Consider the following 19216-nt stretch of genomic DNA (forward strand, 5'->3'; position numbering starts at 1 on the left):
TGTGAATTGTACTGCTATTGACATGGGTGTACAAATATCTGTTCTAGTTTCTGCTTTCAGTTCTTTCGGGTATATACCTAGAAGAGGAATTGCTGGATCATATGGTTATTCTTTAATTTTATGAGGAACTGCCATACTATTTTCTTTTTTTAAAAGATTTTATTTATTTATATGAGAGAGAGAGGGAGAGCACAAGGAGGGGGAGGGGCAGAGGGAGAGAGACAAGCAGACTCGAGCCGAGCCTGATGGACACAGGGCTATCCCAGGACCCTGAGATCATGACCTGAGCCAATGTCAGATGCTCAACTGACTGAGCCACCCAGGTGCCCCCATACTATTTTCCATAGCAATTGAACCATTCTGCATTCCCACCAGTAATGCTAAGAGTTCCAATTTCTCTATGTCATCCCCAGGACTTTTCTGTTTTTTCTTTCTTTCTTTCTTTCTTTCTTTTTTAAGATTTTATTTATTTATTTGAGAGAGAGCACAAGGGCGGGGGTGGAGGGTCAGAGGGATAGGCGAAAGCACACTCCCTGCTGGGCAGGGAGCCCAAAGCAGGGCTCGATCCCAGGACCTGTGATCATGACCTGAGCTGAAGGTAGACATTTAACCGACTGAGACACCCAGGTGCCCCTCCAATACTTTTATTTTCTGCTTGGTTTTTAAAAAAAATAATAGCCATCCTAATGGGTATGAAGTAATATCTCATTGTGGTTTTGATTTGCATTTCCTTAATAATTAGTGATGTTGAGAATCTTTTCATTTGCTTATTTGGCCATTTGTTGTTATCTTCTTTGGAGAAATGCTTATTCAAGTCCTTTGCCCAGTTTTTAATCAGGTTGTTTGTTTTGTTGTTGTTGAATTGTAGAAGTTCTTTATATATTCCAGGTATTAATCTCTTATCAGATGTAATGACTTGCAAATATTTTCTCTTATTTCATATTTCCCATATTTCCCATATTTCATGGGTTGTTTATTCACTCTCTTGGTAGTATTCTTTGATGCACAATTTTAATTTTGATAAAGTCCAATTTATTTTTTCTTCTGTTGCCTCTGTTTTGATGTCATATCTAAGAAATTGTTGCCAAATCCAATGTCATGAGCTTCCCCCTATATTTTCTTCTGTGAGTTTTGTGGTTTTAGCTCTTATGTTTAGGTCTTCAATCCTTTTTTTTTTTTTTTTTAGCTTTTCTTTTTAATTTTCTTATTTATTTTTAAAGTAAACTCTACCCTGATCATGGGGTTTGAACTCAACAACCCTGAGATCAAGAGCTGCATGTTCTACTGACTGAGCCAGCCAGCTGCCCCTCTTCAATCCATTTTGAGTAATTTTTGTATGTGGTGTAAGGATCCAACCTCATTCTTTTATATGCAGATATTCAGTTTTTTCAACACCATTTGTTGAAAGATTTTCTTTTCCCCATGAAGGCTCTGGACACCCTTGTTGAAAATCATTTGGTCATATTGGTGAAAGTGTATTTCTGGGCACTCCATTCTATTCATTGGCCTATATATCTGTCTTTACACCAGTACCACATGCTTTGATTACTGTAGCTTTGTAATAAGTTTTGAAATCTAAAGTGTGAGTATCCAAAGGCCTCCAAATTTGTTTTTCTTTTTCAAGATTATTTTGGCATTTGGGGAGTCTTTGAAATTCCATATGAATTTATGAATGGATTTTCTATTTCTGCTCCAAAAAAAGTCACTAGGATTTTCACAGTGATTGTACCCCATCTATAGATATCTTTGGGTAGTATTGACATCTTAACTATATTAAATCTTCCAATTTAGGAACATGGGACGTCTCTCCATGGTTTTATCATCTTATGTCTTGCTTGAGAAGATCTTTCCAATGCTAAAGTTATAAGCAAAATTTTCTATATTCTCTTCTAATAAACTTATAGTTCTGCTTTTTACATTTGTCTTCTCAAATTAACTGGGATCTTTTTTTTTTCTGGTGTGAGAATGTTTTCCTGTTGTGTTGGTACTACTTGAATTTTCTGCCCTTTCCTGCTAATTTAAATGCCACTTTTATCATAAATTAAAGCCCCATACATACAATAGGTTTGTTTTCAGACTTGCTATTCTATTTCACTGATCTGTATGTCTACTCCTGTATTACTGCTCTCATGTGTTAATTACTCTAACTTTGTATTATGTTTTGCTATCTGGAAGGGCAACTCCTTTCCCCTCATAGTTCTTTTATTTTTATTTTTTTTAAGATTTTCCTGTACATTTTCTCTTCTAGGTGACTATTAGAATCAGCTTACTAAGTTCCAACAGACATACATTGGAATTTTGATTGGGATTACACTGACTTGATAAAATAATCTTAGGAAAATTGACATTTTTACATTTTGAAGAAAAATTATTTCTAGTTTCTGTATTCCTATTGTTACCATAGGCCCTAGGAAACTTCCTGTTTACTTGGATTATATCCTGATTGCCATTGTAAAGCAGTTCTGTCCTATAGAACTTTCTGTGATGATGAAAATGTTTTATATCTGTGATGTCTAATATGTGAGCACTGAACACTTGAAATGTGGCTAATACAACTGAGGAACTGAATTTTTAAATTTTATTCAATTTTAATTCAAATGGTCACATGTGGCTCATGGCTACTGTAATAGTGCTGCTTCAGGATACATGAATAACTGTGTAATTGAGCACTTGTGTAGATAGTAGAGGTAGGTAGCAAAAGAATTTTTTTTTTTGATACCTACTAGGTGAAGGACACTGAGTAAGGCATTGCAGTGCAGAGAGTGTAAAAACCATAATATTAATACAAATGAATTCCTAAAGAATTTAAACCCATGTAAGGGCAAATTGTTTACAAATTGTAAAGGACATGTAAAGGACAAATTGTTTACAAACATTTACGATGTCAGAAAAACACAAGTACAAAAACATGATGGGATTTGCTCAAGAAAGAAAGGTCATATCAGATTAAAGGAGTTGGAAAGTCTTTTTGGATGAAATACTTTTAAAGAGTGGGACCCCTGAGTGGCTTAGTCGGTTAAGGTTAAGTGTCTGCCTTTGGCTCAGGTCATGATCCCAGGGGTCCTGGGACTGAGTCCTGTATGGGGCTTCTTGCTCAGCGGAGAGTCTGCTTCTCCCTTGGCCTGCCACTCCCCTTACTTGTGCAGGCACATGCGCTCTCTCTCTCTCTGACAAAAAAAAAAAAAAAAGGAAAAGTAAAGAAAAAAGAAATACTCTTAGAGATTAACCTTGAAGGAATTATTCAAAATTTAAAAGAGAATAAGTCATAGAAGATTTCTGTTTTCTGAAGTGCAGGAAATAATGAAGAGGGAAAAGAATGAGGTGTGTTTGGAGAATGTAACTATTAGTTTCATAGGGCTGCTGTAACAAATTACCACAAATTTGGTGGCCTAAAACATTAGAAATCTATTCTTTCACGAGAGGCCAGAAGTCCAAAATCAGTGTCATTGGGTGACATCAAGGTGTAGACAGATTCAGATTTCTTCTGGAGGCTCTAGGGGAAGTTCTGTTCTTTGCCTCTTCCAGCTTCTTACGGCTGCTGGCATTCCTTGGCTTATGGCCATTAGGTGGTCACATTGTCATCTTTGTCTGTGTTCAAGTTTCCCTCTGCTTCTCTTTTATAAGGATACATGTGATTCTATGTAGGGTCTACCTGGATAATCCAGGATAACCTCTCCATCTCAAAATCATTAATCATACCTGCAAAAAATCTCTTCCCCCTTTTTGCCATATAAGGTAATGTTCATGGGTTCTAGGGATTAGGACATGGACATCTTTTGGCAGCTCATTTTTCAGCCTACTACAACAATCCAGTTTGGCTGGAGTAGAGGATGCCTGTGGTAGTAGGAATGGTAACAGCTGTCAGTCACTGAATGACTTGTATATGTGTGATGCTGTACCAGGGGCTGTATCTGAGCTATTCCATTTACTCATTACAAGAACTCTGTGTAGGCATTAGATGAGAGAAGAATCTAAGGTGGCTATGTTTTCCATCTTTGATGACTGGGAAATGGTGATTAATAGAAATTGAAAAGTCATGAGGAAAAATTGGTTACAAAGGAAAAAAATGAACTCAGTTTTGGCTGTCTTTAGTTTGAGGTCCTCTTAGGTTATCCCCAAAAAGGGTCAACCCCAGAAGAAGCCTAAGAACCTTACATAGAGATCTCCTGCAATTTCCGACTTCCATTTTCCCCTTTGGGATGAAGAAATAAAGTATAAGGAGCACTAAATTCGAAATCAGGAGACCTGGGTTCAAGACTTCCACTTACTAACTGTGCGAACTGAACAAGTCATTTCACTTCTTTGAACTTTAATTTCCACATTGGTAAAAGAGGAATAAACACCCCCTGCACTCACACAGTTATCTCTAAGGAATAAACAGGATCACATTTATGATGCTCTTAGTGTAGTATATGGTCTATTGTAAGCATTTAAATGTTTGTAAAAAGCAAAATTATTAATATGTCAAATATTTTAATTTTGAGGTTATATATCTTTTTTTTAAGATTTTATTTATTTATCTGACAGTGAGAGAGGGAATACAAACAGGGGGAGTGGGAGAGGGAGAAACAGGTTTCCCGCTGAGCAGGGAGCCCGATGTGGGGCTCAATCCCAGGACCCTGGGATCATGACCTGAGCCAAAGGCAGACGCTTAACAACTGAGCCACTGGCTCCCCTTGAGGTCATATATCTTAAAGCTATCCAGATTCTAAGCAACAGTTAACATTAGTTTTATTTATTTTATTTTATTTATTTATTTTTAAAGATTTTATTTATTTATTTGACAGAGAGAGACATAGTGAGAGCAGGAACACAAGCAGAGGGAGTGGGAGAGGGGAGAAGCAGGCTTCCCATGGAGCAGGGAGCCCGATGTGGGACTCGATCCCGGGACCCTGGGATCGTGACCTGAGCCAAAGGCAGACACTTAACGACTGAGCCACCCAGGCACCCCTTAACATTAGTTTTAAATGTCTATTTATTGGCTGCCTTTCTCATTGTTCAAACTTTCACCACTTAAGTGTCTTAAGCACCACCCAAGACCAATTCCCTCCCTTTCTAAGTGGATGACCTAAATTCTACTTCGTAGAAATAATTATGGCCATCAAATATGAATCATTCAACTTCCTGTTCCCATATTTAAAAATGTATATATATCTATATCCACTTTTACTTCCTTCCAGACCTCAAGTAATATCCCATCTTTTGTCCAAAGTGAATATATCTTTCTGTATGTGCTCTTGATGCAGTTTCCTCCATCCTGAGCTCCAGGTCACATAATTAATGCCCTGGTGAATATCTTCATTTGGATATCTCACTTCCAATTCAGAATCTTGAAAACAGAGTTAATTATTTCTCCATCCATCATCCCCACGATGCTCCCACCGCTCACCCCCTTAGCTTCCTCTATTTCTTATCTTGATCAATGCCATTACCAGAAACTTGGGTAATTTTTGTCATTTTTTACTTCTTTATTTGCCATCCCTGTGTTCCTCCCAATGAATGATTAAGTCATGTTAGTGTTTGGGTTCAGGCATTTGTTCTCTCTCTCCTCAGCCCTCTCCCTTATTAGTCCTCTCCTCTCTAACTTCACTTTTGCTCTTTTTCTTGCTCAGATCAGTTCTCTTCTGAAATAGCCTCATTGCTCCTTGTCTCATTCCTGTCCCGTCTACCCTTTACACTGCAGCCATAGGGATCTAACTAAAACAAACCTGCTTTTAGAACTTTTCAGTGGCATTCCATTACAGTACAAAGCTTCATGTACTCCATCCTTTGTCATTCATTCTCCCATCCAAGTACTAACCAGGCCTGACTCAGCTTAGCTTCTGAGATCAGACGAGATGGGGCACGTTGAGGGTAGTATGGCCGTAGAAAGCCCAAACTTCAGAGAAGGACATTGTCTGATCCAGCCCACCACCCTGTCCCCTTTCTATTAGTCCCACTGAACTATTCCCAATTCTTCGGAGGTAATCTGCTTTATAACCCTGTGTCTGTGCTCCTTTTGTCTAGAATGTTCTCCCTGCAACTTCAAATTCTAATGCCATTTGCTGGTGAATGTCTGCTCATCTTGCACTACTTAGTGTAAGCTTCGCATCCCCTTTGAAGCCTTGCCAGGCTTCCCCAGGAAAAGCTAATAAGATCTTTTTGGAACCTCTCCTGTACCCTATACATGACTATCATTTCATCTGTAACCAGTTTGTTTCCCCCCTACCAGAGCCACATACGTGGGAATGTGCTTTGAGCAGCTTTGTATTGTTAGTGCTTAGCACAATATCTGGCACAGAGAAGGTGCCCCAAAATGTTTGTTGAATAACTGAATTAATTCTAGAGCTCTTAAAGGTATATGATGCCTTAGAACATATGGAGAAAGGGAGAATTGATATAAGTTTTGGAGATTAATGGAAATACACGGTTATGACTCTAAGGAGAGTACATATTTACCTCCTAAATAGAGATATCCTTGATTTCAGGAAATCAAGAAAGCTAATGAATGGTCAAACCCTTCATAAATCCCACTAAAACATGTGACTCTTCCCAACATACAAGAGAGCTCACAGCTCCGCTGGAGTTGGAGGAAGTGTTCTCTTTAAGCATTCACTTTTTTACTGTTCATTCATCTCAGTGTTAACTTGAGCTACATTTATGCTAATAGCATTTATTTTGTAATCGCTGTTGATTTACCTTACATTGTGCAAAAAAAAAAAAAGGATAAATGTTAAGGGAGAGGAATCAAAGCTAACATCAGTGCTATAATTTATTTATAGGGGCACATACCCTCTCTGAACCATAGGGACACACATCCTCTCTGAACCATAGAATTTCTTGATCTGGGAACTTCCAAATCCAAAGATTCCATGCTTAACAATTGATTATAAATCCATACTGGTAAGGACTGGTTTTCTAAAGGGAAAACATTTTGTCAGATCTGACCTGACAAATAATTTTGAAGTAAGCAAAATTCACTGCACTCTCATCTCACCCCAGGCACATAAAGTACTCACAGTATTTCCTGCTTGCCTGGGGCTGCCTCCTCCCACCCTTGGCTCCCCATATAGATCTACCTCCTAATGCAAAGTAAGTACTATATCCTTTCTATATTGAAACTTATCTGTCTGCTTTCCAAAGCCTGTGAGGCCCTGGTTTCTGCAGGCTGCCACTTGGAGACCATTTGATGAGTTCATTTACACTAACATCATATTGAGTAATAATTCCAGGGGAATTTATATTTTTAACAGGAGTGTATTGGAGAGGGCGCCTGGATGGCTCAGTTGGTTGAGTGTCTGCCTTTGGCTCAGGTCATGATCTCAGGGTCCTGGAATCGAACCCCACGTTGGGCTCCCTGCTCAGTGGGAAGCCTGCTTGTCCCTCTCCCTCTGACCCTCCTCCCTGCTTGTGCTCTGTCTCTCTCTCTCTCACTGAAGTAAATAAATGAAATCTTAAAAAAATTAAAATTAAAATTTAAAAAAGGAGTGTATTGGATAAATAGCACTTAACTCTAAGAGCCAGTCTCATAAAGGGACATTTCTCACTGTCCCATATATCTTCCATGTCTTTTCATGATTCAGTGTCTTTGAATATACTGAACCTTCTGTTCTTACCCCACCCCCTCACCATCTCCAGTCTGGTGAGCTCCTGCTCATTATTTTAAGACCCAGCTCAGTGTCCCTCTTTTGCTAAGAAGGCTTTTCTAAATTTCTCAGGCTGAGTTGGTTACTCCCTGTTGACTTTTTTAAAGGTGGGGGGAGGGGTAGAGGAAGAAGGAGAGAGTATCTTAAGCAGGCTCCATGCCCAGCACCGAGCCTGACATCGAGCTTGATCTCACAACCCTGAGATCTTGATGTAAGCCAAAATCAAGAGTCCTATGCTTAACCAACTGAGCCACCCAAGCGCCCCACTCCATTTTGACTTATAAAATTCTGTATACTTGCTCTTAATTTCTTTTACTTTTTATGTACTCTTCAACTGACTTCAAGGTGACTTCTGCCCCCACAAATTCATTGCACTTTGTAACCTCCATGTGGCGAAATCAAGTGGATATATTTCTGTCCTCATCTTTCTTGACCTCTCAGCAACTGACACTACTGACCACCACCATTATCTCTTTTATTTTCTCCATTCCTTCTTAGAACTCTCTTCCCTGGGCTTTCTTTACATGACAGACTGCTAGTCTTCTTTTATCTCTCTTTCTCAATCTCCTTTGTTGGCTTATGTTTCACATAATCTCTAAATGTTAGAGTTCCTTAAGGCTATGTCCTGGCCCCTTTCCCTTCTCATGCTCTGATCTCTCAATAAGCAAAGTCTTCCACACCCCTGGTATTAATTAGCCTCCATATGCTGATGACTCTCAAATTTACATCCTCATCACAGACCTCTCTCCTGGGCTCCAGACTTCCATATACAGCTGCTTATTCATTATGTCCACTTGGGGTTTCACATGTGCTCCAAACTCAGCCAGTTCAAAACTCCCATTTTTCTCTACCTGAGAGAACAGTACCTTCATCCATGAACTTAGTTAACCCAGAAGATGGGAGTCACTATTGACCTACCTGCCTGTCCTTTACTGTCATATCCAATTGGCCATCCTTCTGACTCTGCCTTCTAAATATTTCTCTCACTGTTGACTTCTCTTTATCTGCACTGTCACCCAAGTTATCACCTGACTACTACAGTAGTATGACTCATCACCCTGTGTCCACTTGATGCCTCTAGTACCTTTCTACACTGCAGGCAGAGTACTCTTTGAAGATTCATTCATCCATTTATTCATTGAGAAATATTTATTGAGCCCCTACTGTGTGCAAGTTGCAACCAAGATGGGCATGTCCCTGATCTCTTGGAACTCTGTTAAGAGCTTCTGATAGGGGGAACTAACTTAACTGGAATGAAGGTAGGGAACATTTCTTTGAGGAAATAATTTTTCATCTGAGATCTAAAGAATGAATACGAATTACCTAGGCAAAGAGGTTGACAGGAAAGAACATTTTAGATAGAAGGAACATCATATGCAAAGGTCTAGAATCAGGAAGAAGTCAGCTATGAGAAACTGAGAGGGCAAAGAGTGACAGATCAAGTGAGGAGGTGAGGGTGGTACGGGCAGAGCTAGGCCCTGGGGGGTAGTGATTCTAACTGAGAGGTATTCATGGGCCTGGTAGCCCCCTCAAATAGCCCTCCATAACTGATGAGTGTGTGAGTTGCAGGTGTGAGCCTTCTGAGGAGAAAGGACATAGCCTTCATCAGGGTCTTATGGCCAACCTGTGACACCTCTCCCTCCCTAGAAATGTAAAAAAAATTACTGATGGTGTATGGAAAAAACAAGGTATCGACTTTGAACTTTGTCCTAAAAACAGTGAGATGCCATAGGAAATTATTAAACCAAAAAGTAACACGGCTAGATTGTAAAATCCACAGGGCAGGGATTTTTTTCTCCTTTGTTCACTGATGTGTCCCAAGCAACTACAACAGTACCATGCACAGAGCTGGCACTCAAGAAATAATTGCTGGATGAATGAATGTCTATTGTGGCTATTGAATGGATTTCTATTATATTGTATTACATTATATTATACTCATGTACTTAATGTCTCTTCCTTTTAATACTCGGTCCTTGAAAACCACTGTGTCCTATTCATCTTTATATTGCTAGAGATATGGTCCTGGTGCCCAGTACAGTGCCTGGCTTAAATTCAGCTTCAAAAATGCATTCATTCATTCAGCCAGTAATTTAAGAGCATCTACCAGATGCCAGGAACTGGGAATACAATGATACAACTAAGATACTGTCACTAACCCAAAGGAGTTTGTCCTCTGGATGAGAGGACTGGTAAGTAGGCCTGATAGTACTATGTGGTAAATGCCACAAAAGGGGTAAGAACAGAACACAGACCTAGAGGTGTCATGGAAGGCCAGTAGGCAGAAGAAACTCCAGGACTGACCCTAGGCCTGGTGAGGAAGGGAAAAGCAGAGAAGGAGAGTGGGCATTAAAGGCAAAGTCCAGAGGGAGGTGTGCAGGGCCATTTGGAGAACTGCTAGCGGCTCAGTGAGTCTGGGGCAAGATGAAGCAGCAGAGGTGGGTGAGGGCCACACGGAGTCTGGACTTTATCCCGGGGACAATGGGAAATCATTAGTGGATGGGTTATGAATCAGAAGAGTGACATATTCAGATTTAATAGAAGACTACTTAGGTTCCAGAGTGGAGAATGGATTGGAGAAGCAGCAGTAGTGGGAGTTCAAGACTTAGTACTTGGGATAGATGATATTGGCCTGGGCTAAAGTAGAAGCAGTGGCAATAAAGAAAAATGGATGGATTTGATAGCTATTAAGGAGGTAGGATCAACAGGAATTAGTGATTAGATAGATGTTAGGGTGAAAACGATGGAGCAACCATGGATGAGTCCCAGGCTTTTAACGTGGACACCCCCAGGGGACTCACAGAGAGTGGGAACAAAGATTGGGAGCTGGCTTAGAGAGGCAGATGATAAATTCCAATTTGGACACATTGCATTTGAGTTTTCTTTAGAACATCCATGTGGAGACTTTTAATAGGCAGTTGATTACACACACGGATCTGGAGTTCAAAAGGAAGATCTAGGCTGAATATATAGAAGTGGAGGTCTTTGCTTATAAATGGTAACTGATTCCCAGGAGCCATACACAGAATGTGGAGAAGGAGAAAAGATGCTCAAAGACAGAACTCTGGGAGAACATTCAAGTAACAAACATTTGTTTTTTAGTAAATGAATAAAGGAATATATAATAAATGGAATAATTTAGAAGAAGGGACCCCTTCTTGTGCTTTCAAATACTGCTACCAAGTCAGCTAAGTAACCTGTCTGTGCTTAAAGCAAAACCTGCTCTTTGGCTTCTCAAAAGAATATATTACCAAACAAAAAATGGAAAGTAGGGAATTACCATACAGCAGAAAAAATATCTTCAGGGCTTTTTTCAGAGGTACATGTCAATAACCCTGAGGTTCTATTGGTAAGTGGATCATAGTAGCCTCTTGTTAATCCATATACAAGGAACACTTTAAAGGCTATCTGTTTAAAATATAATATGACATGCATTAGGAATCATTTGATGATCACCCATTGTTGTTCAAATCACCCAGATAATCTGTCTAGACTGCCTGAGCACTGGCCCTTTGCTTGCCTGGTTGGCTTTGGCATCAAATATGCAAACTCAGCCAGTTGGAATACACCCAAAAAAATGTTTGTGTGGATAAATCTGTTGTTTGTTTGTTTGTTTTAAAGATTTTATTTATTTATTTGACACAGAGAGAGAGAAAGATCACAAGTAGGCAGACAGGCAGGCAGGCAGAGGGAGAGGGAGAAGCAGACTCCCTTCTGAGCAGGGAGCCCGATGCCGGGCTCGATCCCAGGACCCTGGGATTATGATCTGAGCTGAAGGCAGGTGCTTAACCGACTGAGCCACCCACGCACCCCAAATCTGTTTGTTTATATAGTTCGTATGGACTATTCATCTATGTTAGAAAGTGGCCCCTGACCGATCACATACTTGCTTTTGAACCCACTAGTTTCCCATAAACCATTGAGAGTTTCCAGGCCTCACTGGTTGCCTTGAGATTGTATACATTATTAAAGATGTTTTGATTAACTCACTGCAATAAATTTACAGTTCTGAAACTTGTAATAAAACTCCGGTTTACTTTTGAGTAAACCATCAGACCAACCTGTCGTTTGAGGATTTGTACATCCATCTTCCTTTCTTCTCAGTATACCCAGACTTGATTGAAGTGAGGGAAATTTCATTTGAATGGAAAGCATGCCCAAGCAACATTTCTAGAAAAGCTGAATTTTACCAGGTGCTTTTTCTTTCAGCCACACTGTAACAAATTCATCTCCTAGATAAAGAAATTGTTTTTTGTGCTTTAGGTTTTATGGTGCTATTTCTTTTCCTTTAGAGCAGGCCATTTCAAACTTTTACATATCTAAGCATACGAGTTATTTGATGAGCAGCTCTACTTATTTTCTCAGAGTTTTACTGTTCTCTATAATCGGTGTCTTAGTTTAAGCCAAGGAAAATTTGTGGCTTCTGAGATCAGAAAATCAAATGCTTTCTAAAACTAAAAGATAGTGATTAAATTAGCCATTTGTAGACCCAATCTTTGGTTCTAAATGGTACTTAAGTGTTTTACTGACATTCCCACTATTTTGTAGTAGTAACATATCAATAGTAACAATAGCCTGTATCTATAACAGAAAAAAGGATAATGTTGGAAACTCTACTAGATATTCTGATGAGGCTTGTTTAAAAATATATGTTTTATTCCATTTTCCTACCGAAGAAAGAACAGAGGACACTGGAAAACCTTTCCTCCCATCTAGTGGCTGGAAAATATAAAAACTCTATGTGTTTCTTGGAATTCTGGGCATTAGGCATTGTCTGACAGATTGCAATACATCCATTTGCTTACTTAACAAAAGTAAGCTTTAAAATCTTTACCAAAGCTGAACCCAATGGGAAAATATGTATTTATGATGATTCACTAATTAACTTCCCTTTAATCAATAACATACAGTTCTCTTCAAGCAGAAAGAAGGGCCATGGTCCTTCCTAATTCATTAATCTGAACATATGATAAAGATAAGGCTCTATGTTTCTGCTAACTGAAATTGGGACCACAGTTATATTTGCTTCTAAAGCAATCAGTGCCCTAGATCTCTCCTGACCCTTAATTGCTCCTTGTTGGCCCCACACCTTGACAACTCTTCCTTTAAGAGTTGTATGTGCTGAATTCACTGAAGAGAGCCAAGAAATTGTCCCTGAAACTGGCTGCCTCCAGGGGACCTCAGCTCCTGAAACTTGGAATAGCAGACTCTGATACTGGCAGCAGGGCCAAACCAGCCCACAGGAAAGCAGGTTTGGATCCGTTATGCAGCTAGAGGGATTAATGCTTGGTCTACCTGTCTTGTATATGCCTTGTGCAGACGTCAAAACCTCTGCTGAATTGTGCCTCTTGGTGATTCTCACAGATTCAAAGAATGAATTTTGCATACAGTCAGCAAAGTTCTGAGAGCTCCAGGAAGAAGAGGAAGGTCAGCGAACCAGTGAAAGTCTTCATCCCTGACAGAAAATGAAAGTTAGATGCCTTCACTGCATTTACTCTAAAATAATTTTATTTTGCAACAAACATGCATGAAGTGTCTTAAGTAGCAAAGTAAGTTCCTATCACCAAAACCTTTTACTAAATTTGTTGCTCAACTTTTTTAGTCAGTTTACTAAGTGCTAAATTACTGGGTAGACATGGGTTCACTTTGCCACAAGGAAACAAGGTCACCAGGGCTGCCTTGGGATAGCATTACTTCAAGGCTGAGTTAGAGACGAGACACACTTTATATTTGTAAAAGAACCACAGCAGCTATTTTGAAAAGAAATAAGCTGTTGTTCTCAAAGGAGGGTTTTCTTTGCATAACTAAACTCCCCAGGTATTTAGTCTACTGTGAAATGTTGTAACTTGTTGTAACCTGTGTACTGGAATCCCTCTATAGCTTTATTAGAATTCCCACAGAATTGCATAGGATATATGTGGTGGTGCTTATGCAGGTGTGATTTTTATGTTAACTCCAATCACGAGATTGATCAGCTAAGTGTTGGACGGAAATGTACTCTCCCTGTAAAGTTCCTCAAATCTGGCCCTACGCCCTGCTCTGTTGGCCACCTGAGACAGGCAATAGGCTGCAGTGCAGGAGCCTGGCTCCCTTCTGAAGGCTCATGTTGAATGCTTCCCAACAAACACTTCAGTTTATCAGTCTGTAACCTGCAGATAATGTTATTAATTCTCTCCTTATTCTGGGAGAATTTTGATAAACTTAATGATTGGTATTAGACACATAATAAATGACTTAAAAGGGTTTTTATTGTTTAATAATTTAATGTACGTGCTTTCCAGTTAAATAAAACCAAAACACAAGGTATTTTTTTACTCATCTTTTTTTTTCCTTCACTTAGTTTGGTGTTTCTTCAAATGTAATAAGGACATCTGCACCTGGAGTGCTCATTTAAATATGGATTACTGGGCCTGTTTCATTTCTCCAAAATCAAAATCTCAGGGGCTGGGGCCCTGTGGAGAACTCCCAGGATTCTAATGCACACAAAAGAACCCTGGACCTCTGACCCAGACTAAGAGGAGAATCTCTGGAGCCAGACATGTACTTTAGCCAGCAGAAGGCTGCGGGTTATCATAACAGAGAGGAAAATCTGAGAAAGCCTGCCTGTCCAGCACTACCCTTTGCCAGACTGATCCAGGGCCTGCCAGGGAGGAGCATTTTCCCCTCTCCCAGCATGATAAATATACTCACATAGGCTTACTCTGCCACTGCAAGGAGGAGGGAAAGGTATTGGCTTTATTATATCCTTGATAGAATTGTAGCCTGAGTCACCACAATTTCTTTTAAGAGAATCATATAAAGAGATTAGCTGTCTAGTAGAGGGATTAAGTTTATTTTGTGTCTCTCCAGAGAGTAGATCTAAGACCAAATTGGTGAAAGCTACAGGAGGTCAATCTGGCTCAGTATAAAGAGGAACTTTTTAACTCTACATGTTGCCAAAATTTTGAAATGAGCTGCTTATGAGGTAGTGAGCATACCTCCACTATAAATGTTTGAATGCAAAGGAGCTTTACAAAGACTCTAGGAGTCCTTGATTCAAAACAAGTTAGTTATATGGAGTAATTAGTCCATCTGGATTTCAAGAGAAATCATTTTGTTTAAAAGGGGAATTTGACTCTCAATCTATATTTATAATTTTCATAACTTAGCCTAAGATATTTCAAGTCAAATTCTAGAATCTAAATTTGTCTGGAAAATTTCTATAGTGATTTTATTGTCTCTATTATAAACACCCCTCCTTCCCCAAAGGAACAGTCTTTTATTGATGCAAGTAAGTGGAATGTGTATATCCTGTGTGTATGTGTGTGTGTGTGTGTGTGTGTGTGTGTGTGAGAGCAGATAGAAGTTGCTGGGCTATGCCCTTGGCTGCGCACAGACACACAGAGTAGGAGATCTATAATAAAAGGATCTGAGGGGCACCTGGCTGGCTCAGTCAGAAGAATAAGCAACACTTAATCTCTGGTTTGTGAGTTCGAGCCCCATGTTGGGTATACAGATTACTTAAAAATAAAATCTTTTTTTTTAAAGATTTTATTTATTTATTTGACAGAAATATAGTGAGAGATGGAACACAGGCAGGGGGAGCGGGATAGGGAGAAGCAGGCTTCCTGCTGAGCAGGGAGCCCGATGCTTGGCTCAATCCCAGGACCCTAAGATCATGACCTGAGCTGAAGGCATACGCTTAATGACTGAGCCACCCAGGCGCCCCAAAAATAAAATCTTAAAAAAAAAAGAGCATCTGAGAACCATGAAAATGTGAACTAGCTGATTGTACACAGCAGAGTTCATATATGCAACTAGCTATAAAGATTAGAGGGTATTCAATTCTATTTATTGAATGATTTCTTGGGAGGAAAAATCTTTAGTCTATTCATTTCTGGCCTTAGATAGTAATGGAATGAGTAAACAAGTTCATCAAGGAGCTGGAACTTCAGTGAAAAGAATGAAAACTTGGACTCTGAGCTGGGGAGTCTGAACTGTATCACACCAACCATTCCCTCACCGTGACTGTGCTTGGTTCATCAATGCACTTACAAGGACCAGATGACGACAGCTTGGAAACTGGGACATTCTTAAAAGTGATGCAGGGGAAATTTGATTTCGGCTGTTTGGGGTTTTTCTGTCTTTACAGAAAATTGGTTTAGCTGGAAAGAGATGGGGTTAGGCTCATGATTGCTGCTAGCCTTTGAAGCCGGGCGCCGAAACCACACCTTCATTTCCCCTCTTGCAGGTCCCTCTGGTGTCTGGTTCTTTCATTCTCCAGCTCACTTCTGCCAGGAAGAGGCTAGAAATGTTCATCAGTGTCAAAGTTGCATTCACACAAGTTCAGAGTTGTGTATGTATTTTAAAAACACATAGAGCCAGTTTCAATGTATTTCGAATTGTCAATTGTTGGGTGCCTGGGTGGCTCAGTCAGTTAAGCGTCTGTCTTCAGCTCAGGTCATGACCCCAGGGTCCTGGGATCGAGTCCCACATCGGGCTCCCTGCTCAGCCGGGAGTCTGCTTCTCCCTTTCCCTCTGCCTGCTGCTCCCCCTGCTTGTGCTCTCTCTCTCTCACTCTGGCAAATAAATAAAATCTTAAAAAAAGAATTGTCAACTGTGGTTGCAAATCCAATAATATTGGATCTTTAGAGATTTCCACAGATTCTTATAGTACAAATAATTCTCAGTTATAATCATCACCATTCAGAAGGAAGATCCAGAAGATAAAATGAGGCTTAACATACTGCTTTTAAGAGTTAAGGCAAGGTCCTCTGCACTGTATGAATCTAGACTCTACACAAGTGAGAACATGACTTTGTTTATCCCAAACACATCCTCTTTTTTTTTTAAGATTTATTTATTCTAGAGAGAAAGCACGAGTGGGAGGGGCAGAGGGAGAGAGAAACCCAAGCCGACTCCACGCTGAGTGTGGAGCCTGACACGGGGCCAGATCTCACAACTCAGAGAGATTACAACCTGAGCCAAAACCAAGAGTTGGACACTTAACCGACTGTACCACCCAGGCACCCCCCAAATGTATCCTCTTTAGCAATTATTAGTTTGTACTTTTTTAAAAAGGCAATATTTTAACTATGATTGTATGTTGTGCAATGAGGCCCTGGCTGAGACTTACTATGCAATTTTTCAATTTCTGTAGGGGATGAGGACACCCTTGATGGCCTTAAATAACGGACTCTTGGGTTATGCAGTGTTAAAAAGCCAAGATCCTATCCAGAAATGGAGAGGCTTGAGATACTAATCTGGTCATGTAACTTCCCCTTGGGTGCACTACATCTCTGCAAATAAGGTTTTACCTTCTGGGAGTGTCACAGTTGTTGAGACTGACTTTTGTAGGAGGCGGTGGGCTCACAAGAACTATTGGCTGACCATGTGGGAAGTGGTGGGTAAACTGATCCCTGCAGCCTGGCTGGAAATTGCATGTGAGACTTGCTCAATGGGGGATCCTGGGGAAAAGTCTCATTAAACATTTCAGTCTGGTCTTATTGTGCCATAAGTTTCAACAGTATGGGGGTTTCCTCATGGCAGGAGTGGAGAGGGGGCAGGCTGACTGAGAGAATCAGAAACATCTAAGACAGACTGATGGAGCATGGAACATTCCTTGGGGACTGAAATACTTAGGGACAGAAACCTGGTGAAAGAGTGGACTTTGGGGGGGTCATTATTTGGGTATTGCAGAACTCCTTGAGGCTTTGTAAGTCTCAGGCTTCTGAGTTCCATTTAGATAATTACTGATCAGCTTTGGGGTAAGCAGGCAAAGTTAGGTCTTCATCTTCCTTTTCTCAAAGTAGTATAGGAAAAGCCTAAGCTTCTGGCTTCAAAACCAGACTGCCTTTTCCTAGACAAGTTATTTCACCTTCTAGCCTTCAGATTACTCAATCTGTAACATGTAGATAATGATGGTACCTACCTAGTGATCCTGTTGTGAGGATTAAGCAAGGTGATGAAAGCTAACTGCCCAGCATGCATAGAGCCAGTGCTAAACTGTTCATCATTTTTGCTGTTTTTTAACTCTTGGCATGTCCCCTTCCTTAGTCTCAGGAGCTCATGATCACTGTGCTGCTTTTTGCCCCCCTAGAGATCCTGAATCAACACCCCATCTAAACCTGTCCTAGGGGTGCCTGGGTGGCTCAGTCGTTAAGCGTCTGCCTTTGGCTCAGGTCATGGTCCCGGGGTCCTGGGATCAAGCCCCGCATCGGGCTCCCTGCTCGGCGGGAGGCCTGCTTCTCCCTCTCCCACTCCCCCTGCTTGTGTTCCTGCTCTCGCTGTGTCTCTCTCTGTCAAATAAATAAAATCTTTAAAAAAAAATAAAATAAACCTGTCCTAGCAGTTGAACCATGATCCCAGTTGCCTCTGTTCTCAACACCCTTCCTGCTCCTTTCCCCGGAGCAAAACTACCTTTCTCTCAAGACAGTTTGATGGTAGGGAAGCATCAGATTAGGTTTAATGTGGGGCGCCTGGCTGGCTCAGTTGGTTAAGCAGCTGCCTTCAGCTCAGGTCATGATCCCAGGGTCCTGGGATCCAGCCCCACATTGGGCTCCCTGCTCAGCTGGGGGATCTGCTTCTCCCTCACCCTCTGCTTCTCCTCCCTGCTTGTGTTCTCTCTCAAATAAATAAATTCTTAAAAAAAAAAAAAAGATTAGGTTTAATGTGCTGCCTTCCCACATTTGCATTTTATTTTTTTTTTTTAAATTTATTTATTTGTCAGAGAGCGAGAGAGAGAAAGCATAGCAGGGGAAGCAGCAGGCAGAGGGAGAAGCAGGCTCCCTGCTGAGCAAGGAGCCGGATGTGGGACTCAAAACCAGGACCCTGGGATCATGACCTGAGCCAAAGGCAGACACTTAACCAACTGAGCCACCCAGGTGTCCCCCACATTTGCATTTTAAAACAGAAGCTTGTTAACAAGAAAAATGAATCTCACCTAGGGAATGTGATCTGAGAACAGATTGAATAAACAGGGAAGAAGAAAGTCTAAGGAGAATTTTGTAGCTGCCTTCAGATATATATGGGGCTGTCATGACATGCAGGGAACCACAGACACAATCTGTGTTGTTCCAAAGAAGTTGCAGGGAGGCAGATTTGGGCTTGGCATATTGAAAAATTGCTACCCCATGCTCTAGCAAAGTGCCTGGCACATGGAAAGCAATCAACATTTTAATTTTTTGTTAACAATTAGAGATGTCAGCCAGGGACTGCTTCTGGCTGTAATGAGTTCCTCATTACTAGAGGTGTTCAAGCCAAGTAGTCCAGGATGTCATCTCTTTGGATAAGCATTGAATTCAGTGAATACTGAGATCTCTTCCACCTGTAAAATTCTAAGACACTTTTATTTTTTAAAAAGATTTATTTATTTATTGGGGGGGGCAGAGGGAGAGGGACAGAAAGAATCCCAAGCAGACTACCTGCTGAGTGTGGACCCTGAGATCAAGACCTGAGCCGAAACCAGGAGTCGGCCACTCAACCGACCGAGCCACCCAGGCGCCCCATGACACTTTGATTAATGGTAGAATTTAAACAGATATTTTGGAGCAAAGGGACATTTTATAAATCCTTTTCCCAAAAAGCGGTAAAGTGGTTAAAACGGAGGGTTC

General features: G+C 40.6%; 1 protein-coding gene across 3 annotated transcripts in view; it reads left to right on the plus strand.

Annotated features, from left to right (window-relative positions):
- Positions 1 to 13911, plus strand: part of HORMAD2 (HORMA domain containing 2) — a 94621-nt gene extending 80710 nt beyond the window's left edge. For all 3 annotated transcript variants that reach the window (XM_027575178.1, XM_027575179.1, XM_027575181.1), the window contains one exon: positions 12990 to 13911. In XM_027575178.1, coding sequence (XP_027430979.1) covers positions 12990 to 13094 — 105 coding nt within the window. In that variant the 3' untranslated portion in view covers positions 13095 to 13911. The remainder of the gene's footprint in view (positions 1 to 12989) is intronic.
- Positions 13912 to 19216: the final 5305 nt, after the last annotated feature.

This window comes from Zalophus californianus, chromosome 14 (genome assembly GCF_009762305.2).
Source record: "Zalophus californianus isolate mZalCal1 chromosome 14, mZalCal1.pri.v2, whole genome shotgun sequence".
Taxonomy (NCBI): Eukaryota; Metazoa; Chordata; class Mammalia; order Carnivora; family Otariidae; genus Zalophus; species Zalophus californianus.